Raw genomic sequence first — 26,152 nt, forward strand, 5'->3', positions numbered from 1 at the left:
CATTCTCAGTGACGTCAGCGGTAGTCACTGAGGATTTTGGAAATTGCTAAAAGCAAAATATTAACACTTCTATTTTTTTTTTAAAGCATTCTTACTTTGCAGCTTACTTTTCCCAACACCTACCAAAAACTGTTGCACAAAACACTATTACACCGTAAAAAATATTAAAGTTATCCTCCAGTCCTTCTAAATGAATGAAGAAAGTCAGATTGGTGGTGGTCCAACTCTTGGCACCCCTTCTGATCAAATGATTGAAAATGCACTGCTACCTCAGTCAGCAATGTGTCTCATTCATTTTTTACCAGACACTTTTTCAGATGGCTGTGCCTCACATTACATTTGGATTCACTTCAATGGGACTAAGCTACTCGGGGCTGTGATTCTAAACACAGGCCCTAATAAAAGTATAGGGCCATTAATCAATGAAGGGGGATACAGTGCTTGGGAGAGCACTACAGCCCTCCTTATCAGTTAGGGTACTGTTGGTCGGACCACTACTAGTCTGGTATTGATGTCCGGCGTTAAGGATAGGCTATCAATGTTCTAAGATCAGAAAATCCCTTAATATTTGCTCTAGTATTCTTTTCTTGGATATTATGGGCGGAAAAGAGTGATGTTTGTAAATGGGTATAGCTTCTAGCCCTTCTTTATTTTCTTTTATCCTACTATAATAAAGAATATTCTACAAACCTTGCTCCATTCTTGACTACAGAAAGAAGACATACTTGTTTTGAAATCTGGTAATTGGAAATTTCCAGTCAGATTTAAAGCGTTAGCCGTGTAATAAAAACCAGAAAATGCCTGGAACACAAAGAAAATCTGTAAATACATTAAAAATATAGTCCTAAATGTATATAACCATGGTATACTGTAATAACGCAGGCAGTAGAGGGCCCCTGTGCAAGAACAATATGAGCCCGTTGCAGTCCAATAACTCATCCTAATGCATAATTCCACCTTTGCAAGTGGAAGTGGCCCTCTTACCTCTTGGGCCACTGTTGCAATAATGTTATGTCCACCCCTGGTATTCAGCAGCTAAGACAAAAGAACAGACTGCATTGCAGACCTGTTGAGATGATCTCTTGCTGCATAATTCTAGTAGGATCAGCATTAAGGCCAGGTTCACATAACGTTGTGGCAGTCCGTTAGACAGACTGCGTTACACCGCGGCATAACGTGGTGTAATGCAGTCCGTTAACGCGGCCATTACCCCCTATTTTGGGCGCATCGCTAGCGCAAGCGCCTAATGGGCGTGCGCTAGCGATGTGCTTTCATTGAGTGACGGACCCTGGGACGCGGGCTGCAACGTTTCCGGGTCCGTCACTGCTAGTGCAGATAGAGCATCTGCTAGCTCTATCTGCGCTAGCGATATGACATATCGACACTTGCCTTAATAGCAGCCCATTAACGCATGTGTTGAACGGGCTGCTGTAAACGCAATGTGAACCTAGCCTAACATTTAACATTAACATTAGCACCGACTAATAGGTGATAAAATGCACATTACTACGGTCTGTGACCGGCTTACCGAAAATCCTCCCTTCACCTTGGGCTGGTAAACACCATCAAATGAGCAGTCTTGCTTCCCATGGCATGCAGCAAAATCAAACAGCGTAGCTACTCTCTCCATACATTGAACTGGCTCTCCTGTGCCCCTAAAACTTATGAGTTGCTCTGGGTTGTAATTTGCTGGTTGAAAAGATGCAGAACACAGGCTTCCAAATATGTGATTCATTGTTAAATTCACCATGTAATTCTGAGGATAGCATGGATTCTCTACAGATTTCCCATGTGAGCTCTAAATATGATAGAAAAAAGAGAAGTATAGTTCAGATTAAACTATACAAAAGTCATACATGTCCAATAATTTGGGACCCATGCTGTGATATTCTTCCAGTTATGATACAATACTGCAGGGTGAATCACTTGCTACTTTACCCGGAAAAATTCTAAACGAGATGATCTATCATTCTGAAATTTGGACTGTACATAACCTTGGTTCAAAACAAACTGATGTTTTAAAGCAGGTGTTGAAAATGTCCACCGTTCGCATCCAAGCATGCCTGCATGCTCCGTTCCATATTGTTGAGTGTGTTTCTCGCTGTATGTTCTCTCGGAGTGCCTGTAATGTTCGTAGCTTGTTACTGTACAAATGGCCCCAAAGGAAACAATCCAGCGGTGTTAAATCAGTACAGTGACTCTGTATGAGCGAACATGGCTATGCCAGAAGGGCCGGTGCCAGTAGTGGGCCGCTGCACACTGTGCCATTGTCAGCGGCACCAGCGCCGACTCGCCCCCCCGCCGCATTCAACTATAACGGCGTCTATGACGCCAGTACAGTTAAATGCAATGATGAAGGAAAGAGCGCCTGACGACGCTCCCTCTCCCATCATTCCCCGCTCTGCCTCGTGCTGACACTGCGGGTGCGCGATGACGTCATATCATCGCGCACCTGCTGTGTGCCAGGCAGTGAAGCTGCAGCCGCCGAGACTGGAGCAGCGAGCAACGCGGGCACGAGGTGAGATGAAGAGTTTGTTGTTTTTTTAACTGGACTGGGGCCATTCTCGGGGGGGGGGGGGGGGGGCTGTGCTGTATACTACTACGTGGGCTGTGTGTGCTGTATACTATTTCGTGGGCTGTGGGCTGTATACTACTGTGTGCTGTATACTACTACGTGGGCTGTAAACTACTGTGTGGGCTGTATACTACTACGTGTGCTGTGTGGACTGTATACTACTGTGTGGGCTGTATACTACTACGTGGGCTGTGTGTGCTGTATACTACTATGTGGGCTGTGTGGGCTGTATACCACTGTGTGGGCTGTTTACTACTACGTGGGCTGTGTGTGCTGTATACTACTGTGTGGGCTGTATACTACTACGTGGGCTGTGTTGGCTGTATACTACTGTGTGGGCTGTATACTACTACGTGGGCTGTATGTGCTGTATACTACTGTGTGAGCTGTATACTACTACGTGGGCTGTGTGTGCTAAATACTACTATGTGTGCTGTATACTACTGTGTGGGCTGTATACTACTACATGGGCTGTGTGTTGTATACTACTACGTGGGCTGTATACTAATGTGTGGGCTGTATACTAGTACGTGGGCTGTGTGTGCTGTATACTACTGTGTGGGCTGTATACTACTACGTGGGCTGTGTGTGCTGTATACTACTACATGGGCTGTATACTACTACGTGGGATGTGTGGGCTGTATACTACTGTGTGGGCTGTATACTACGTGGGCTGTGTGTGCTGTATACTACTGTGTGTGCTGTATACTACTGCGTGGGCTGTGTGCTGTATACTACTGTGTGGGCTGTATACTACTGTGTGGGCTGTGTGTGCTGTATATGCAGCACCCCAGAGTCCTGGTCGTTGCAGTACTGTGGCTCCGCCACTATGGGGAGCTATGGTACGTCTGATTGCACTAACGGAGTCTCTCTGACCAGGTAACACCTCACTACACATCACACTCCGGCCACCAGGGGGGGTGGTTCTATCTACTAGGCCACTCCTCACATTCTGGTAAAACTGGGGGTTGGACAGGAAGACAGGGAGAAGTAGCTGGGAAGAGCTAGCGAGAGGACCTGTCAGGGATGGGATCCTGGCAGACTCCTCAGAGCAGGACTAACCAGTGACCAACGGGAATACAGTAAAGAGGAATTGGGACCAGAAGGAGTCGTGCTGCTAGACTGAGGCAACATCCTTCTGAGGCGCAAACAGTCGGTGGCCGGAACGCCGAGCAAGTAAGAGACTTTAAGTACACTGCAAACCACGGCTGGACAGCCAATTACAGGTTGGCTGTCTCACTTAACACCTAAGCAGACAACGGAGGCAGCTGTGGGAGAGGGGCGACTCTAGGGTCCCGGAAGAACTCCAGGCCTACCCCGTCATACGGGTGCGTCCTACCATATCACCTGGAGGACGGAGAGAACGAACATTAGAGAAAGACAGAACCAGTTGTGAGGACTATCCCGGGAGCTCAGCAGGGAAGGACTACAACACCCAGCGCTAGAAGGTAGACACTGATCCCCACCTGTAAAGAGAACTCCTGATGTGCCTTTGGACCGGCCGGTCTCTGACAACCCTGTTAACAGCGCTCTGGACTGAGGACTCTAAAACCTTCAGTAAAGAGGTAAAGAGACTACAACCTGGTGTCCTCATTATTTACCGCGACCTGCACCCCACAACCGCACCATTATCACCACTTATTGCACCGGACGTCCCCCACTGATAGACAGGGCCACGGACCGGGTCTAGCCACCGTGACCACTCCAGGACTGAGACTCAGAGGCCCGGTACCGGGTACCCCTCGGCCCTGCGGCGGTGTGGGGGCGCTCCATTTTGGCGTCACGAACAGGATCTACTTAAGCCTGAAGAATCAGGTCATGTGTGCCTTGGAACTGTGAATTATTGTGCTCGAACTGTACTTTATTGAAAGGAGGGAGGGAGGACTTTATTGAGGGAGGAGCCTTAGCTACGTGGGCGGAACCAGCCAAAAGAAGCGCGGAACGGAAAGCGCGGTAAAGCGCCAATCCCGGAAGAGGAACTCCGACCTCCAGCAGGTTAGTGGGAGGAAGGGACAGCCATGTCCGAGTCGGGAGGAGAGGAGGTGGCGGTCGCAGCCGCGGACGCAGGGGCAGCTCCGGTCCCCGCAGCGGGCGAAGCCGCGGCCCTAATACCACCACCGGTTGCCGCAGAACCCGCTGCCCCCGTCAGCCAGTCGGACACTGCCGCTAACGCAAAAGCCATAATGCCCTTCTCTATGCCCTACCTGCCCGGAGCGGCCTGGCTCCCACGATACTCTGGGGAGTCGCATACATTCACTGACTTTAAAGAGGGGCTCTGCAGCATGCTCGAGTTCTATCCCCTAACCGAGCCTCAGAAGGTCCATATGATAACCGGCCAACTCTTTGGGGCGGCTCTGAGAGAATTGAAATCCTGGCCCGCTGAGGATAAAGGAACTGCACAACAGATTTTTGCCAAGCTTAAAGCCACCTTTGATACTCGCACTGCTACAGAAATTAAACTGACTTTTTATGGATGCAAACAAAGGCCACAGGATAGCTTACGGGACTATGCCCTTAATCTCCAGGAGGCGATGCGGGCCATTAAGCAGAGTGACTCCGGCAGCATGCAGGATGAGGATAAACTTCTGAAGGAGCGGTTCATTGAGGGGCTCCTGTGCAGTCACCAGCGGGGCCAATTGCACTTCCTGGCCATGCAAAATCCAGACTTGACTTTTGCGCAGTTTAAAGGTAAAGCTATCCAGGCATTGCAGGAGCGACAGCCCAGCCGTGCAATACCACCCAGGCGCCCCGCTATCACATACCACCAGGAGGTGGCATCGGATACCCCAGTTGCCGCGGAGGTCGAAGCCCAGAGCTTCGAGGACGACTCCCCTGCAGGACTCCGTCTTCAGATGCGGGAGCTGACCAGGAGCGTTGCTGCCCTAGCCTGGACGGTGCAGTCCCTACAGGAGGCCCCCAAAGAAAAGATCCAGCTAGCCTCCGGACCAGAGGATGTTCCCTGGACGCGACAGAAGAGGACCCCACCGACCAGAGGCCGGGACAGCGATCGCTTCCATCAGGACGGACGACCCATCTGCCGCCGATGTCACCAGGTGGGCCATCTTGCAAGGTACTGTCCTTTAAACGAGCAACCCCTGGGGCAAAGGGCCAACCCCCAGGAGTAGGATGGTCAGGCCCGCAGCATTGGAGAACCAAGTATATTGGAGGACGACCAGTTCTCCCTGTAGTGATTGATGGAATCCCCTTGAATGCTTTGCTGGACACCGGTTCTCAGGTGACGACTATACCTTACGTGCTCTACAAACGGTACTGGGAGGACGCTGATATTACTCGTGGCCCTGACGATGATTTCACCATAATAGCTAGTAATGGTCAGCCGTTGCCACAAGTGGGGTATAAGGAGGTCACCATCAAAGTGGGGCGGGTGGAATTGAAAGCCCAAGGGATTGTGATTGTTGATATTGATCGTCGAGAATGTAATCCCATGATGACTCTTGGTACTAATGTTATAGAAAATTGTCTTGCAGAAGTGATTGTTTTGTTGCAACAGGTGGCAGAAACCGCTGGCCACAGTGAGCAACGCGCCCTGCAGAAGGAAATCAGGGCTCTGATGCAGAGACAGCAGGTAGAGCTGACTGCTGGTGAGATTGGTCGTGTCACTGTGAGTGATTCAAACCCCATCGCGATACCCCCCAAGAGCGAAATGTTAATATGGTGTCGAGCAGCCATAGGTCTCAGGGGTAAGGACTACCAGGCCTTGGTAGAACCCGTATATTCAGACAATAGGCCTACTGTTCTGACAGCCCGGGGGGTGGTCGACGTCCGTCAGGGGAGAGTGCCCATATGTGTCCTCAATTGTGGGGAGGAAGAGGTCCACCTAACCAAGTATACCACGCTCGCCAAACTGTTCACTGTCAATAATAGTGTAATACAGACACCTGAACCCTTGGTCCCGTCAAACGTGGCGGAGAACAAAGGTTCTGCAGAGCACTCGAAAGACTGGTGTCGGGAATTGCATGTGGGCACTGACTCTACCCCATCTCATCAAATACAGGGAGCTTACAGGGTGGTACACGAGTACGAGCAGGTATTCAGCAAACACCCCTTAGATTTTGGGCAGGTGAAAGGGATCCAACATCACATCCCCACGGGAGATCACCGACCCATAAAAGAGAGATATCGCCCTGTACCCCCAGCTCATTACCAGTGTGCCAAGGACATGTTGCGGGAAATGAAGGAGGCTGGGGTGGTGAGAGACAGCTGTAGCCCCTGGGCAGCTCCGTTAGTCCTTGTTAAAAAGAAAGATGGTACAATGAGGATGTGTGTGGATTACAGGCAGTTGAATCGCATTACACATAAGGACGCATACCCACTGCCCAGGATAGAGGAGTCCCTGGCTGCTTTAAAATCTGCTAACTACTTCTCTACCTTAGATCTCACCAGTGGGTACTGGCAGGTTCCTGTAGCGGAGGCGGACAAAGAGAAGACGGCCTTCACAACACCAATGGGTCTCTGCGAGTTCAACTACATGCCCTTCGGATTGTGCAATGCTCCCGGGACGTTCCAGAGGATGATGGAGTGCTGCCTGGGACACATGAACTTTGAAACTGTGCTGCTGTATCTGGATGACATCATAGTCTTCTCTAAGACCTACGAAGACCATCTGAAGCACCTGGCCGAGGTGTTTGAAGCCTTGTCCAACTTCGGCCTAAAGGTGAAACCGTCCAAGTGTCATCTGCTGAAACCTAAAGTGCAGTACCTGGGCCATGTGGTGAGCGCTGAAGGAGTGGCCCCAGACCCCGACAAGGTCACAGTGATCAAGGACTGGCCAAAGCCCAGTGACCTCCACGAAGTCCGGCAGTTCCTCGGGCTGGTAGGCTATTACCGGAGGTTCATTAAAGACTTCACCAAGAAGGCCGCACCCTTGCAAAACCTGTTGGTGGGCCAACCAAAGAAGACCAAGGGGAGGAACACCCCCTTTGACTGGAACGGGGAGCTGAAGGAATCCTTCACCTGCTTGAAGTCGGCGCTGACGGGAGAAGAGGTACTGGCTTACCCCGAATACGACCAACCGTTTGTGCTGTACACAGATGCCAGTAATGTGGGACTAGGAGCCGTGCTGTCTCAAGTCCAGAAAGGCAAAGAAAGAGTGATCGCTTACGCCAGCAGGAAACTCCGTCCCACGGAAAGGAACCCTGACAACTACAGTTCCTTCAAGCTGGAATTCCTTGCCCTTGTCTGGGCAGTGACGGAGAGGTTCAAGCACTACCTGGCCTCCGCGAAATTCACAGTTTTCATGGACAACAATCCACTAACGCATCTGGATACTGCCAAACTCGGGGCTTTGGAACAGCGGTGGATGGCCCGGCTGTCCAACTATGATTTCACCATCAAATATCGGGCAGGACACCAGAATGCCAATGCCGATGCCCTGTCCCGAATGCCCAATTTACCAGAAGTGGGAGAAGACCCGGAGGCACTTGAAGAGGTGGAGCTGCCTGCCTTCCATCGCCCCAAAGCCACTCAGAACTCTCACCATGTGAAGAACAGGCATAAGAACCCACCGGATGCCACGCTGAATCCCCTGCCCCACCACGGATGGGCAGAAACCCAGGATAGTGACCCCGCGGTCCGTCAGGTGAAGGAGCTCTTGACGCAGGCTGGGTTGCACCCTGGCCCAGATGATCCACAAGAAACCCAACAGCTGTGGAAGGGGAGAAGCAAACTGTTTATCCATGATGGCAAGCTGTGCAGGAGGAGCATCGACCCACGTACTCATGAATTGGTGTGGCAGATAGTGGTGCCAAGGCGAGATGCGCCCATGGTTCTGGGAGCCTACCATGATGGGGCCGGACACTTCGGATGGAGGAAGCTGGAGAAGCTGCTCCGAGGGAGGTTCTATTGGATTGGCATGAAGAGAACCATTGAGAAGTGGTGTCGGGAGTGTGGTCCATGTAGTCTGCGCAGAAAGGACCGTGACAGTCAACGGGCTCCCCTGCGGCCTATCATCACCAAACGGCCGCTTGAACTGGTCGCGCTGGATCATGTGAAGCTGACACCTAGCCGGTCGGGCTATATCTACGCCCTTACCATCGTGGACCACTACTCCAGGTTTTTGGTGGTTGTGCCTGTTAAAGATCTAACGGCCAGGACTGCCGCCAGGGCCTTCCAGCAGCACTTTTGTAGGCCCCATGGCTACCCAGAGAAGGTACTGACCGACCAGGGACCTGCCTTTGAAGCAGAAGTGTTCCAGGAATTCTGCCAACTGTACGGGTGTAAGAAGATCAGAACCACACCGTACCACCCTCAGACCAACGGGATGTGCGAGAAGATGAACCAGGTGGTAATCGATTTATTGAAGACCTTGCCTGTGGAAGAACGGAGCCTGTGGCCGATAAAGTTGCCTGACTTGGTGGATATGTACAACCACATCCCAGTAAGTTCCACCAACTGTACTCCAGCGTACCTGATGCGAGGAAGATCTAGTCGGTTACCCGTTGATCTGGATATGGGGGTCCTAGTACCCGAAGATACCCTGCCGGAGGCAGATTGGGATACAGAAAGGCAGCGAAGATACCGCGAAGTACAGGGGTGTGTAGAGAGGAGCCTCGCCCAGGCTAGGCAAAAACAAGAAAGGGACTACAACCAACACGCTCCTGCGATTCCTCTATCACCTGGTGAGCAAGTACTTAAACGAAAGAGGAGGTTACATAAACTCGATGACCAATGGGAAGCGGAACTGTATACCATCCTGCCGTCCGATTTCGACAACACAAAGGTCTGCCTCATCAGCAAGGACCAAGGGGAGACCTCAACAGCGGTATCCAGGGATCACCTTAAGGTCTGCCCCGATAAGTTGAAAGAGAGAGAGACGGTCCCGAAGATCTCCCCGCCGGAAGAAAAGGAGAAGGTGTTCCATACCGTCCTTGGTGACTTTCCCCAGTCCTGGACTCAGATAAATCAAGCCATCGTGGTGCCTGTTCTAATGTTTCAACAGCCGGACCCGCCAGAAACAGTGGTGGCACCAGATCATCCTGCCCCGCTACCTCAACAAGCCTTACTTGATGATGCCATGCCAACCGTTGAACCGGTAAATCCTCCCTCTGCTGTCAGTGAATCTGCTGTACCCACTGTTGATAGCAGCAGCTCTGAGAACCCCAACCTGCCAGTGCTACCCCGACTCACTAGAAGTGTAGCTAGAAGACAGTGCACTACACCAGCGGTAGCAAGCATAGCGGGCCCCGTTAGGCCAATAGCAACCCCTGCGCTGCGAAGGTCCACACGCAGCACTCAAAATCAAACTCCCCTCCGCTACAAAACTTGGAGGTATTAATAAGGGCTGCTCTTTAGTTAAGAATGTTTTTGTGTATGTCTTTTGTTACAGGTTTTAAATGGACAATAGAGTAATGGACGGTGAATTGCTCAAAAACTTTCACAAGGGGACCCCTTTGTTTACCCGGGGTCCCCGCTGTTTCAACCACTGAACTGAGAGTCATAAACTGTGCATGACCTAACTTTTGCAACGTTCAAGAATCCTCACCTCCCGTAAAGGGAAGCACTGTTATGTTCAATTGTTATGCTATTTCAAAAATTTGTGTGTTTTCTGTTAACATGTGTTATTGTTCTTGTTTTCCCAGTCCCGGAGTACTGGATTTAACCGGGGGGGAGTGCAGCACCCCAGAGTCCTGGTCGTTGCAGTACTGTGGATCAGCCACTATGGGGAGCTATGGTACGTCTGATTGCACTAACGGAGTCTCTCTGACCAGGTAACACCTCACTACACTTCACACTCCGGCCACCAGGGGGGGTGGTTCTATCTACTAGGCCACTCCTCACATTCTGGTAAAACTGGGGGTTGGACAGGAAGACAGGGAGAAGTAGCTGGGAAGAGCTAGCGAGAGGACCTGTCAGGGATGGGATCCTGGCAGACTCCTCAGAGCAGGACTAACCAGTGACCAACGGGAATACAGTAAAGAGGAATTGGGACCAGAAGGAGTCGTGCTGCTAGACTGAGGCAACATCCTTCTGAGGCGCAAACAGTCGGTGGCCGGAACGCCGAGCAAGTAAGAGACTTTAAGTACACTGCAAACCACGGCCGGACAGCCAATTACAGGTTGGCTGTCTCACTTAACACCTAAGCAGACAACGGAGGCAGCTGTGGGAGAGGGGCGACTGTAGGGTCCCGGAAGAACTCCAGGCCTACCCCGTCATACGGGTGCGTCCTACCATATCACCTGGAGGACGGAGAGAACGAACATTAGAGAAAGACAGAACCAGTTGTGAGGACTATCCCGGGAGCTCAGCAGGGAAGGACTACAACACCCAGCGCTAGAAGGTAGACACTGATCCCCACCTGTAAAGAGAACTCCTGATGTGCCTTTGGACCGGCCGGTCTCTGACAACCCTGTTAACAGCGCTCTGGACTGAGGACTCTAAAACCTTCAGTAAAGAGGTAAAGAGACTACAACCTGGTGTCCTCATTATTTACCGCGACCTGCACCCCACAACCGCACCATTATCACCACTTATTGCACCGGACGTCCCCCACTGATAGACAGGGCCACGGACCGGGTCTAGCCACCGTGACCACTCCAGGACTGAGACTCAGAGGCCCGGTACCGGGTACCCCTCGGCCCTGCGGCGGTGTGGGGGCGCTCCATATACTACTGTGTGGGCTGTATACTACTCTGTGGGCTGTGCTGTATACTACGTGGGCTGTGCTATATTATGCAGGCTGTGCTATATACTATGTGGGTTGTGCTCTATACTATGCGGGTTGTGCTATATACTATGCTGGATGTGCTATATACTATGCAGGCTTTGCTATATACTATGGGGGGTATATTATAGTCTATGGGCGAGTCCGTGTTATATACTATGTGGCTGTGTTATATATTATTGTGGGGGTATATTATATTCTATGGGGGGCTACATTAAATATTATGGGGAGGTGGGCTGTATTATATTCTATGGGGGACTGTATTAGATTTTATGAGGGATGATTGCATCATACTCTTTGATGGGGCTGCATTATATTCTATGAGGATGTGGGCTGTATTATATTCTATTCGGGGCTACATTATATTCTATGGGGGGCTGTATTATATTTATATTCTATGAGGGGTGATTGCATCATACTCTGAGGGGGCTGCATTAAACTATGAGGGGGGCTGCATTATTTTCTATGGGGGGTTACATTATACTCTTTGGGGTGGCTGCATTATACTCTGTGGGGTGGTGGCTGCATTATACTATATGGGGGCTGCATTAAACTGTATCGAGGACTATGGGGAATACGTTATAATATATGAAGAACTATGGGGTGCATTATACTATGGGAAGTGAATTGTACTACATGGATGACTATGGCGGGGCATTATACTATATGGCGCACTATAAGGAGTGTATTATGCTATATGGAGGACTGAGCAGTGTATTTTAATATATGGAGGACTATAGGGAGTGTATTATACTATATGGAGGACTGTGGTGCACATTATAATATATGGAGGACTATGGGGTGTATTTTACTAATCAAGTAAAATGCTGCATATTCAGATTGTTTTTGCTGGAACAAAAATCATTGTTCTCAGCAGCACATTGCCGGTGTAAACTGTAGATGTGCTGCTGATAACATGATACTGTATGGTGATCTGTTAGTAATCTATTAGTGATCGTTCTGTCCCATCATTATTCCTCAGCTGGTGGAAAGAGGCCGGGAAACAAGCGTTGAACAACTTCAGTATTGTCGATCAAACTCATTTAGCGGCCTGAGATCAGCGCATGTAAATACAACCGAAATGCTTTTGTGTGATGTGCAGTATGTTAGCATTTGGGGCCCCATTATAAACTTTGCCTAGGGCCCCACTTTGCCTAAAACCGGCCCTGCCTACAAGTGTACAAAGATATTATACAGTCACCATGTGACAAGTGGGCCTGTGTAAATTCAAATCCCAGGGCTGAATTTTAGTCCCAGTCCGGCCTTGGGTGTGCAGCAAGTCACATGGTGTAGACGATCGGCAGGTGACAAGTCAGCGAGAGGATGTTTCCCGTCCATTGCACTCTCACTTCTCATGAACCAAATTATGTACAGTCCAAATTTCAGTACGGTGGACAGTCTCTTTTAGAAGTTACAGCAATTTTTCGGGGTAACGTAACGAATGACTCAGCCTGTTCCTCTAGTGTTATATATTTCCTCTGATATGGAAATGCAACAAATTCAGAGGAAGTTGTAAAAAATCCTTGTTTTTAGTTACTTCCCCCAGTGTCCTAATTATCCTGCAGAAATGTTTGTACAGTTAATGAATCATACTGAGGAGAGGTCTTTGCATGAAACAAACAGAGAACCCTTATGGTATTAATATTAGACCGTGTAAAAATGAATGCCTCATGGGTGTGGATCAGATCCTTCGACCCTCACGGATGAGAATATAGCTATACACTAGTGGCCAAAATTGTGGATACACTTGAAGTTTTTAATAATTTTCGAGGTTTCTGGAACTTTGGGCGATCTTACCTGCTTGATTACGTAATTATATTTATAGTCCAGGCACGCAATCTGTTAAAGATATCGGGAGCCTTGTTTTGATATTTTGTCGATAGTTTTTATAATTTTGACAAATACTGAACTTCGTTCTCTGTGAGTAAAATTCATAAATATTTAGTTATGTTCTTTATGTCGGTATTAAATTTAAAATAATTTTTTAAAGCTACAATCGTCACTTGTTCCTTTCAGTACAGGTCCTACAGGCTTTAACCCCTTAATCCCATATGACGTACTATCCCGTCAAGGTGACCTGGGACTTAATTCCCAGTGACGGGATAGTACATCATATGCGATCGGCCGCGCACACGGGGGGAGCGCGGCCGATCGCGGACGGGTGTCAGCTGACTATCACAGCTGACATCCGGCACTATGTGCCAGGAGCGGTCACGGACCTCTCCTGGCACACTGCGATCAAAGATGATCACAGTGTTCCGGCGGTATAGGGAAGCATCGCGCAGGGAGGGGGCTCCCTGCGTGCTTCCCTGAGACCCTCGGAGCAACGCGATGTGATCGCATTGCTCCGAAGGTCTCCTACCTCCTCCTCCCTGCAGGCCCCGGATCCAATATGGCCACGTGGCTGCTTCCGGGTCCTGCAGGGAGGTGGCTTGCAAGGCGCCCACTCAGAGCAAGTGCTTGCAATCGTCCCTGCAGTGCCTGTCAGATCGCTGATCTGACACAGTGCTCTGCAAATCAGCGACCTGACCCAATAACATGATGCCCCGATACCCCCCCCCCCCAGGGCAATGTTATAAAGTAAAAAATAAAAAAAATTCACACATGTAAAGAAAATAAATTAAAAATTCCTAAATAAAGAAAAAAAAATATATTGTTCCCATAAATACATTTCTTTGTCTAAAAAAAAACAAACAAAAAAAAAAACAATAAAGGTACACATATATAGTATCGCCGCGTCCGTAACGACCCGACCTATAAAACTGTCCCACTAGTTAACCCCTTCAGTGATCACCGTAAAAAAAAACGAGGCAAAAAACAATGCTTTATTATCATACCGCCGAACAAAAAGTGGAATAACACGCGATCAAAAAGACAAATATAAATAACCATGGTACCGCTGAAAACATCATCTTGTCCCGCAAAAAACGTCCCACCATACAGCATCATCAGCGAAAAAATAAAAAAGTTATAATCCTCAGAATAAAGCGATGCAAAAATAATTATTTTTTCTATAAAATAGCTTTTATCGTATAAAAGCGCCAAAACATAAAAAAATTATGTAAACGAGGTATTGCTGTAATCGTACTGACCTGAAGAATAAAACTGCTTTATCAATTTTACCAAACGTGGAACGGTATAAACGCCCCCCAAAAAAAGAAATTCATGAATAGCTGGTTTTTGTTCATTCTACCTCACAAAAATTGGAATAAGAAGCGATCAAAAAATGTCACATGCCCGAAAATGGTACCAATAAAAACGTCAACTCGTCCCACAAAAAACAAGACCTCACATGACTGTGGACCAAAATACTGAAAAATTATAGCTCTCAAAATGTGGAGACGCAAAAACTATTTTTTGCAATAAAAAGCGTCTTTTAGTGTGTGACAGCTGCGAATCACAAAAATCCACTAAAAAACCTACTATAAAAGTAAATCAAACCCCCCTTCATCACCCCCTTAGTTAGGGAAAAAATAATAAAATAAAAAAAATGTATTTATTTCCATTTTCCCATTACAATTAGGGTTGGGGCTAGGGTTGGGGATAGGGTTTGGGCTAGGGCTAGGGTTGGGGATAGGGTTTGGGTTAGGGCTAGGGTTAGGATTGCGGCTAAAGTTAGGGTTTGGATTACATTTACGGTTGGGATTAGGGTTAGGGGTGTGTCAGGCTTAGGGGTATGGTTAGGGTTATAGTTGAGATTAGGGTTAGGGGTGTGTTGGAGTTAGGGGTGTGGTTAGGGTTGGGATTAGGGTTAGGGGTCTGTTGGGGTTAGGGGTGTGTTGAGGTTAGGCTTAGGGGCATTTTAGGGTTATGGGTAGAGTTGGGATAAGGGTTAGGGGTGTGTGTGGGTTAGGGTTTCAGTTAGAATTGGGGGGTTTCCGCTGTTTAGGCACATCAGCGACTCTCCAAACGCGACATGGCATCCAATCTCAATTCCAGCCAATTCTGCATTGAAAAAGTAAAACAGTGCTCCTTCCCTTCCGAGCTCTCCCGTGCGCCAAAGCAGGGGTTTACCCTAACATATGGGGTATCAGCGTACTTAGGACAAATTGGACAACAACTTTAGGGGTCCAATTTCTCTTGTTGCCCTTGGGAAAATAAAAATTGGGGGGCTAAAAAAACATTTTTGTGGGAAAAAATTATTTTTTATTTTCACGGCTCTGCGTTATAAACTGTAGTGAAACACTTGGGGGTTCAAAGTTCTCACAACACATCTAGATAAGTTCCTTGGGGGTCTAGTTTCCAATATGGGGTCACTTGTGGGGGGTTTCTACTGTTTAGGTACATTAGGTGCTCTGCAAGCTCAATATGATGCCTGCAGACCATTCCATCTAAGTCTGCATTCCAAACGGCACTCCTTCCCTTCCGAGCTCTGCCATGCGCCCAAACGGTGGTTCCCCCCACATATGGGGTATCAGCATACTCAGGACAAATTGGACAACAACTTTTGAGGTCCAATTTCTCCTGCGACCATTGAGAAAATACAAAACTGGGGGCTAAAAAATATTTTTTGTGAAAAACAATAATTTTTATTTTCACGGCTCTGCGTTATAAACTGTAGTGAAACACTTGGGGGATCAAAGCTCTCACAACACATCTAGATAAGTTCCTTAGGGGGTCTTCTTTCCAAAATGGTGTCACTTGTGGGGAGTTTCAATGTTTAGGCACATCAGGGGCTCTCCAAACGCAACATGGCTTCCCATCTCAATTCCAGTCAATTTTGCATTGAAAAGTCAAATGGCGCTCCTTCCCTTCCGAGCTCTGCCATGCGCCCAAACAGTGGTTTACCCCCACATATGGGGTATCAGCATACTCAGGACAAATTTCACAACAAATTTTGGTGTCCAATTTCTTCTCTTACCCTTGGGAAAATAAAAAATTGGGGGCGTACAGATCATTTTTGTGAAAAAATATGATTTTTTATTTTTACGGCTCTGCATTATAAACTTCTGTGAAGCACTTGGTGGGTCAAAGTGCTCACCACACATCTAGATAAGTTCCTTAGGGGGTTTACATTCCAAAATGGTGTTACTTGTGGGGGGTTTCAATGTTTAAGCACTTCAGGGACTCTCCAAACGCAACATGGCATCCCATCTCAATTCCAGTCAATTTTGCATTGAAAAGTCAAGCGGCGCATCTTCCCTTCCGAGCTCTGCCATGCGCCCAAACAGTGGTTTACCCCCACATATGGGGTATCGGCGTGCTCAGGACAAATTGTACAACAACTTTAGGGGGTCCATTTTCTCCTGTTACCCTTGGTAAAATAAAACAAATTGGAGCTAAAGTAAATTTTTTGTGAAAAAAAGTTAAATGTTCTTTTTTTTTTAAAAAACATTCCAAAAATTCCTGTGAAACACCTGAAGGGTTAATAAACTTCTTGAATGTGGTTTTGAGCACCTTGAGGGGTGCAGTTTTTAGAATGGTGTCACACTTGGTTATTTTCTATCATATAGACTCCTCAAAATGACTTCAAATGTGATGTGGTCCCTAAAAAAATGGTGTTGTAAAAATGAGAAATTGCTGGTCAACTTTTAACCCTTATAACTCCCTAACAAAAAAACATTTTGTTCCAAAATTGTGCTGATGTAAAGTAGACATGTGGGAAATGTTAATTATTAAGTATTTTGTGTGACATATCTCTGTAATTTAAGGGCATAAAAATTCAAAGTTGGAAAATTGCGATATTTTCAAAATTTTTGCCAAATTTTCTTTTTTTTCACAAATATACACAGGTGAAATCAACGAAATGTTGCCACTATCATGAAGTACAATATGTCACGAGGAAACAATGTCAGAATCATCAGGATCCGTTGAAGCGTTCCAGAGTTATAACCTCATAAAGGGACAGTGGTCAGAATTGTAAAAATTGGCCCCGTCACTAACGTGCAAACCACCCTTGGGGGTTAAGGGGTTAATTTCTTTACAAACTATTGAGAATTTGTATTTCTTGTATTTTATTAATATTTACATTTAATTTTTTAACCGAATAATTATACATGTCTATTTTGAGCTCACAACCTTCTGAATGATTGGTTTTTTTTTTTTAGATTTTAATCATGCCAGCCACAAAGAGGTCTGATTGGTCTCCAAAAAAGAGAGCTATGGCTATGGTTTTTAGGAAGGAGGGATACAGTTTCCGAGAAGTTGCTAGGAAAATGGGTGGCGGAGTGGAAGAGGAAGGAAAAAGGCAACAATTCCAAAAACAGACAGAAGAATTGTTAGGTTAGCCTTGCAAAACAGAAGAGAATCAGCCAAGGAACTCAACCAGCTCTTGCACGATGGAGAAGTTTCGGTGTCGGATAGAACAGTACATGGCCGATTACTTGATGCCGGTCTGAAAGCATATACAACAAGGAAAAAGCCATTCCGAAATCTTAAACAGAGAAGTAAGAGAATTTCCTGGGCCAAAGAACATTTTAGCTGGACAACTGAAGATTGGAAGAAAGTAATCTGGAGCGAAGAAACGAGAATATCAATTTTTGGTAGTGACGGAGTGCGTTATGTTCTGAGAAAGCCAAAGGAAGACTGTCTTCCAGAGTGTATTGATTGCAGCTGTTGTCATGTTGTCAGTTCTTGGTACCATGTTATAGCCACAGAGAACCTGAGAAGTCTTGTTGAATCAATGCTAAGGAGATGCAAAGCTGTTATCGATGCTAAAGGATACTCTACATGCTACTAAAGAAAGAACACATAGGGATAGCATGAAATTAAGATATTAGGACATGATATTTTGATTCTGCCATTCCGCTGTTCTTATAGAAATAATGAGATATTTTGTATTATGGTAACCTTTTTTCTATGTAGTGGTGTTCTAATCTACCTTAGACTACTTGTGGCATTATTGTTATAAACACTTTGTATGATTGCATGCTAAAACCTTTAAAAAATGAAAAAAATTTGAAAGTGTATCCACAATTTTGTCCACTAGTGTAGATGGCAGAAGAAGATAGGAGTGTTATGTATGAACTATAACTACCACTCTCTGCTAGATGTGAAAATATCTATTTCATAATTCCCATAGACTAGTGAATGTAATGCAGAGTGTGATGTGCATGTTTGGCAAACTATGAGCACCCTGCATGGGGCAATGCTTGTTTGGAAGGTCAGACCTCCATAAAATCAGACGTTTATTCCATTATTACAGAAAACACCATTAAAGAGCTTTTCAAGTGGCAATTTTAATTTGCATTAAATATTCTAAAAACTGTTAAAACCAAATTACTGAGCCCATGTATCGCACATTAATAGGACTGGTAAATTGGAACTGTTTGTAATATACATGGAAGCTACATTCGTTGCAGAGGCCCACTGCTATGCAGAAGATGGTCCTTAATTTACAGATCCTCAGTGATCCGTTATGGACCCACGTCACAGGACCAAAGTCAGCATTCATCAAAATAAAGTTGTTTTTTCTCAAGATTCTCTGTTTTTTTAATTTGCTTCCTTTTTGGAAAAGATTGTACATTAGAATTAACAAAAGATTTCCCAGGTGATGGTTTCTACATGTTCATTCTGTCCAACTGCTGTACTACAGTATGAGCTTAGATCTGGAGCTGTATTTATGTTACAAGTTTGCTGCTGGATTTATGGTATTAGTTTGGTTCTGGTGGATTGTGTATACCGTATTTGGAGTAATTGTGACCTTTAGGAAGACCATTGGCTGTGCACAGGCAAACTACTATTTGCTACAATGCTTGGCCCATAGATAAGAAGGTGGACTACGATCTGAGCTGCTGTGATGATGTTCATATGAGCCTAAAGTTCCCCTTTAGCATAATTGTTAGCACACATAATTACGATTTTATACAAGCCATGTTTCTAATACCTTAGCTAATGATGCCAGTAGTCGTTTCTCTGATTCATCCCTTCCATAGCACTGGAAGCTGTGAGTGTACACATTGTACTTGTAGCCATACAGTGTCACTTCCAATGTGCTATTAGGATTTTGCTCTGACTTCTCTGGAAGGAATGAGATCTGTGTAGAGGCACCACCCAAATCCAGAGCTCCAGTTGTCTCCACTCCATCTGGACGTATCCAAGTGTTCCAAATGTTTTTCTAAGGGTAAAGAAAAAGCATATTGCATCCACATTCTAGATAACATTCTCATACAATTTTACTCTACGTTATATGTGGATTTTTCAGGTACTAGTACATATTGTAGGACCAGTTTTCCATTCTACGTAAGTTTGGAGACACTGTGCCGGTGGAGAATACTACATCTCCTCTGCAGGGGATTCTAGAAGCGATCATACAGTAGCTTTGGCAGTTGTCTTTACAGTCTTTTCAGTCTTTGCCAACTGAGATTTAATAGGAGTTCACTTCCAATATATTTTCTGTATTGTGGAGATCAAAGACGTCTCAATGGAAACATAGAATGATGAGGTGGGAAATATTTTTTTAGCCAATATAATCACAAAATATCATTTCAATTTCATCTGTTCCATTGTACTTACTGTAACATTTAAATATGCATTCACCTGACCAGTTTTAATAGAAAAATTCTGGAATAAATCTTGTATTTTAGTCTAGAGTAGCACTCAAAAGAATTATAGTCCAGAGCTGTAGCACAACTCAAGATATTGGCAACTCTGCAGGGTACAAGAGGGCCTTAGTTGGCTCCCTGTCCCCTACTTGTTATCTTTTTAGCAAACTAAGTTTATATTTTATCTCATGTATTTTGTAGTGGGTAACTATTGTTAAACAGTTGACATTGAGAGACCAATTGTTGTTCTTTTTGTTGCCTTTGATTTTTTTGTTTGGTGTCTCGTGGTATTTTATGTTTATTATGTCCTTATCAAGTCCTAGTATATTTGAACCCCAGTGCCTGGAAATCTCTCAAGCATTATGTTATCAATTTAATTGTTGCACTTTAATTATGGTATGTCCCCGGTTTTGGTGCTAAATTTATGTAATGGGCATGGTTCTGATACTGTGTTTATACTACAGTATGAGCTTAGATCTGGAGCTGAATTTATGTTACAAGTTCGGCTCTGCTGCTGGATTTATGGTAATAGTTTGGTTCTGGTGCATTGTTCATATTTGCAGTATGAGCTTGGCTCTCATTCTGCATTTATGTTATGAGATTGTTAGTGGTGCTGTCTGTATGCTATGAGTTTGGTTATTTTGTACTTTTGTTCTGAGCTTTGTTCTGGTTCTGTATTTATGTTATGAGATTGTTTCTTTTACATAAAATAATATTTATTAAATTCCACATTAATTTCTAGGAGAAGGATTAATTTTCCATGTCACAACACAATGCAAGTACAGTACATTTATATCTTTGTCACTTAAGTAGAGAAACTGTTGTTAAAATTGTGAATCATACTGCTGTAAGCATTCACACTCAACTTGGCAGGGCATCCATGTTTATTTTAATTAGAAGATGAGAAGGCATCTGTGCCTGAGGTGACTCTCTTAATTCTATCTTCCCCATTAACATGTTGAAATCCAACTTATCCTTTTCCTCCTTCCTACATGCGCTGTAGAATTGTGAGAAGTACAAACATATAAGATGATCCACAGTTGCTCCTCTAATAGGCAGTTTCAACCAAATTTGGTCATCTTAAAGGGAACCTGTCAGCAGAAAAAAATGCCATTAACCAGTGTCAGTCAGAACCGGGGGAGCGGTTACAGCCGCCGCTCTGTATACTCAAAATGTAGACTGAACCAGCTCTGCCCCCATGATGGAAACAGGAACTGAAACCGGGGGAATAAAGTTCCTTTTCTCCCCACAACGCTATGGCAAGTGCGGGTGCTAGGCAGGTTAGTATTGGTATTAACCTTCCGATTAACCCCATATCTGCAGGTTGATAGCGTTTTTTCTGGTTATAGGTTCCCCTTATTTAACAGGCAGGACAACACAAATATTGTTTCAGTCAAGACGACATGCTCTTGAAATAAATTGTAGCAAAGCTGACACGAAATCATTCTAACAGGATTTGTCTTAAGCAGTATGACTTATAGCTTCAGGAATGTTTCATGAAATTTGTGTGAATGTACAAGCCTATTACAAGAAAATGAGGTCATCATTATTTTAATAATCCTCCAAAACTAGCGATATGGTGAAGAAGCAATTATTGTCAAAAAATAAATCCCTGTCACTTTATGTAGCAGCTGGAAAACAGTGGAAAAAAGGCAATCTCTTAGTCATCTTTTTTTTCTTTTGATTCTCTGTTATAGGGGCTATTTGTGGACTATGGCAACTCTCAATAAGGCTTCCAGAGGCAGTCTTTACACTAGCCACACTTACACCTCTATACAAGGATCTGGCCTTTGCTGTCAAAGCCACTGGGATGTGTCCACAGAGTAGCGGCTGGCTGGTGGAATTAAATGCCAGTTATATATTAAACAAGCAGGGTGACAGGTAGTATAATTGGAAAAAAAAATAAAAAAATAAAAAAAATTATATATATATATATATATATATATATATATATATATATACTGTAAGGCTATGTGCACACGGTGAGGATTTTGCTGCGGATCCGCAGCTGCGGGTCCGCAGCAGTTTCCCATGAGTTTACAGTACAATGTAAACCTATGGGAAACCGAAAACGCTGTGCACATGCTGCGGAAAAAAACACGCGGAAACGCAGTGGATTACATTCCGCAGCATGTCAATTCTTTCTGCGGAATCCGCAGCGGTTTTACACCTGCTCCATAATAGAAAACCGCAGGTGTAAAACCGCAGTGGAATCCGCACAAAAACTGTGATAAATCCGCAGGAAAAACGCAGTGTTTATGCCCTGCGGATTTATCAAATCCACTGCGGAAAAATCCGCAGTGGACCATTCTACGTGTGCACATACCCTAAGTCAGTCAAGTTAAACCAAGGGATAAACCAGGGAGAAAGAACCAAAATCAGCAGTCAATGACAAGGTCAGGAGAATTACCGGGTTCAGAACCAGAGTCAAAATCAGCAGACGAGTGAGGAGTTAAAAAATGCTATTAAGCTGCAGATATGGGGTTAATCAGCAGGTTTAATAGCGTTCCCATACTGCCAGCGCAGTATGGGATCCCAGATCCCAGCAGATAAATCAGTGATTTTATCAAAACTGTAGAAAGCAACCCAGTAAGTGATACATCTCTGGAATTGTGGTCTTTGCCCCTACATCATACTGCTCTCAGATGGGTTAATAAAAACCTATTGACAGATTAATAATAATAATAATAATTTTTATTTATATAGCGCCAACATATTCCGCAGCACTTTACAATTAAGCGGGGACATGTACAGACAAATTCAATACAAGTTAACACAATTTAAACAGTGACATTAGGAGTGAGGTCCCTGCTCACAAGCTTACAATCTACAAGGAAATGGGGGGGACACAATAGGTGAAAAGTGCTTGTTATTTCAGGTCTGGCAATTATAATAAATAGGGATTTTCATATAAAGCTGCATGATCCGATCATCAGCCCGTGTGTTTAAGTGCAATAGTCAAGTATCAAGTGCAGTTATCATGTGCATGGAGGGTGTGGAGACAGATGAATAGTAGGGGGCAGATTCAGAATAATATTTGGAAGGAGGGAACAGGGCAAAGTTAGTTTACTGAGTAGTTGATGTGGTAGGCTTGTTTGAAGAGATGGGTTTTTAAAGTGCGCTTGAATAGGTCGGGGCTAGGTATCAGTCTGATCGTCTGGGGAAGTGCATTCCAGAGAGCTGGCGCAGCACGAGAGAAGTCTTGGAGACGGAGGTGCGAGGTTCGGATTATGGGGGATGTTAGTCTTAGGTCATTTGTAGAACGGAGGGCACATGTAGGGCGATAGACAGAGATAAGAGAGGAGATATAAGGCGGTGCAGAACTGTGGAGGGCTTTGTGGGTGAGAGAGATGAGTTTATACTGGACCCTGTAGCGAATGGGTAGCCAGTGTAATGACTGGCACAAGATGGAGGCATCGGTGAAGCGGCTGGACAGAAATATGACCCTGGCTGCTGCATTCAAGATAGATTGGAGAGGAGAAGGTTTGGTAAGAGGGAGACCAATCAGAAGAGAGTTGCAGTAGTCCAGATGGGAATGAATAAGAGCGACAGTAAGAGTCTTAGCAGTTTGAAAGGTGAGAAAAGGTTAAAGATTCCCTTTAACCCGTTTTCAACCTGAGATGTATCCATACGTCCCAGTGACCTTTGCCTTATTGACCTTTGACGTATGGATACGTCCCAGTGATTTTGCGAGCACACTGATTCTGACAGCTGACACCCGAGACTCAGTGCCAGGAGCAGTAATGCACCTCAACCCCCTGAATGCTGCTATCGAACTCTATCGTAGCATTTAGAGAAAAGACAGAGGGATGACAGCCCCTCTTTCCCATTGATTGGAGACCCCTCAGGAAATGTATTTAGATGTGTGGTTAGCACCTTGAACCCTAGGTGCTTCGCAGAAGTTTATGACGTTGAGCCGTGAAAATAAAAAAATAAAAAAATGACATTTTCAGTACAAAAATGTTATTTTAGCCCCAATTTGCATTTCCATAAGGGTAACAGGAGAAATTGCTCCTTACATTTTGTTGTGCAAAATCTCCTGTTACCCTTATGAAAATGCAAAGTTTGGGGTTAAAATAACATTTTTGTGGGGAAAATGTGATTTTTTTTTTTATTATTTTAACGGCTCGACAATACATAAACTTCTGTGAAGCACCTCTGGGTTCAAGGTGCTCATCACACATCTAAATACATTCACTGAGAGGTCTAGTTTCCAAAATGGGGTCACTTGGGGATGGTTTCCACTGTTTAGGCACATTAAGGGCTCTCTAAATGTGACATGGCATCCACTATTTGTTCCAGCAAATTGCGCATTCAAAAAGTCAACTGGCGCTAATTCTCTTTTGAGCTCTGCCGTGCACCCGAACAGTGGTTTTCCCCCACATGTACGGTATAAGGATGCTCAGGAGAAATTGCACAACAAATTTTTTAATCCATTTTTTCCTATTACCCTTATGAAAATAAAAAAAATTGGGTCTAAAGTAAATTTTGTGAAAAAAAGTTAAATGTTCATTTTTTTCCACATTCCAAAAATTCCTATGAAGCACCTGAAGGGTTAATAAACTTTTTGAATGTGGTTTTAAGCACTTTGAGGGGTGTAATTTTTAGAATGGTGTCACTTTGAGGGGTCTATATGATAGAAAATACCCTAAAGTGACTTCAAATGTGATGTGGTCCCTAAAAAAATGGTTTTGAAAATTTTGTTGGAAAAAGGAGAAATCGCTGATCAACTTTTAACCCTTATAAACGTCCTAAGAAAAAACATATTGTTTCAAAAATTGTACAAATGTAAAGAAGATATGTGAGAAATGTTATTTATTAACTATTTTGTGTGACATCTCTCTGATTTAAGGGCATAAGAATTCAATGTTTGAAAATTGCAAAATGTTTAAATTTTTTCCCAAATTTCCATTTTTTCACGAATAAACACAAATAATATTGAATTTATTTTACCCCTATCATGAAGTACAATATGTCATGAAAAAAACAAACATTCTCAGAATCAGTGGGATCCTTTAAAAGCTTTACAGAGATATTACCTCATAAAATGACACTGGTTAGAATTGTAAAAATTGGCCTCGTTATTAATGTGCAAACCCCCTTGGGTGGTAAAGGGGTTAAACATGCAACCACCTCACTCTTCCTTAAACTGATTGTCTACTTTATTTTTGTAAATATGTTGAGGACATGATTTTGCAGCACTCGTGATATAAAAAAAATGTACAGGTTCTCTTTCTTTGTGAAGTGTCCCCTGCTTCACACATGAAAGGTTTTTCAATTGGAAGACGCTGATGGACATAAGTTGGTCACATGCTCCTACACCATCAGCCATTAAAGAGGGCAATCATTTCAGAAGCCATGATTTGTCCGCCTATTACGACTCCCATATATCTTGAAACCCCTTGAACAACATGTTACCTTGAACTACTTTTCTGATAATGGTGACTGCTTATCATGCAGACCTGTATAAACTGGACAAATTATGATTATTGATTATGAGATATATGACCTACCAGGCTTAAAGGTGGAATAGAAAGCATGCATTTTTTTCACACACCTCTAAGAAATTTCCCATTAAATAGTTGACTGTAATCCATCCGTAAATCCCTTCTTCCTGACCTGTAATGATGTGAGCTCCTCTAAAATCAAATGGCTGGGTTTGGAAGTAGTTCTCAATACTGAAAAGGACTCCTTGAGCAGCACTTTCATTTTTCAACCTAAGTAGTTTAAAGGAAAAAAACAATAAGAACATGGAAAGTGGATCTTCAATATCAGCCTTAATACACATGTGCGCCCTAGTATTCCCCTTTATAGTAGGCACTGTTATAGGCAATGCTCTTTAAAGTGATTTTACGGTTTAGATTTTGTAATATTTAAATAACGGATAAGGCAGAGTATTCACAATTTTTGTATAGAGAATCATAGGCATATTCACACATCTCATCCATGTATTGAATGAGTGGCATGTAATCACATACATCCAAAAATAGTCTCCAAGATTCCCACTGAGGGACATCATTTTCATGGTGCTCATTGGCACGAAACTGTGTCTTGTAATGTAATGGTGTAAAATCTGACACATTTCTTAATAAGTCACTTACCTGAGAAGTCTCATCCCTGCTGTGGCTCCCAAATATACAGGGGTGCTGTTCTGCTGATTAAATGGAATGACACTTATAACTTTCTTCATACAGTTGTCGATGTTCTTAGCAGCTTTTTCAGGCTCGCTGGCATAGCTGGAAATCCCAAGTCCTTCAATAACAAATCAAACTATTTAGAACTTTCTTGAATTACATGCAGATGTATATTTGTAAGTACATGGTCTTCTAATTTGGAGAATTATTAATAGGAAGATGTTATCAGAATATGTATCATAAAGTTTTTATGCCAAACATATTTAAGAATTTGTATGAT

General features: G+C 44.5%; 1 protein-coding gene across 2 annotated transcripts in view; it reads right to left on the reverse strand.

The window, feature by feature from the left end:
• The window catches only part of ENTPD3 (ectonucleoside triphosphate diphosphohydrolase 3), a 111,061-nt gene that overhangs the window by 16,025 nt on the left and 68,884 nt on the right, over positions 1 to 26,152 (reverse strand). For both annotated transcript variants that reach the window (XM_077268997.1, XM_077268996.1), the window contains exons 4-8: positions 25,840 to 25,990; positions 25,296 to 25,455; positions 19,081 to 19,311; positions 1,529 to 1,798; positions 691 to 801 (exon numbers count right to left, since the gene is read on the reverse strand). In XM_077268997.1, the coding sequence (XP_077125112.1) occupies positions 691 to 801; positions 1,529 to 1,798; positions 19,081 to 19,311; positions 25,296 to 25,455; positions 25,840 to 25,990 (923 nt within the window). The remainder of the gene's footprint in view (positions 1 to 690; positions 802 to 1,528; positions 1,799 to 19,080; positions 19,312 to 25,295; positions 25,456 to 25,839; positions 25,991 to 26,152) is intronic.

Source organism: Ranitomeya variabilis, chromosome 6, assembly GCF_051348905.1.
Source record: "Ranitomeya variabilis isolate aRanVar5 chromosome 6, aRanVar5.hap1, whole genome shotgun sequence".
In the NCBI taxonomy this organism is placed as follows: domain Eukaryota; kingdom Metazoa; phylum Chordata; class Amphibia; order Anura; family Dendrobatidae; genus Ranitomeya; species Ranitomeya variabilis.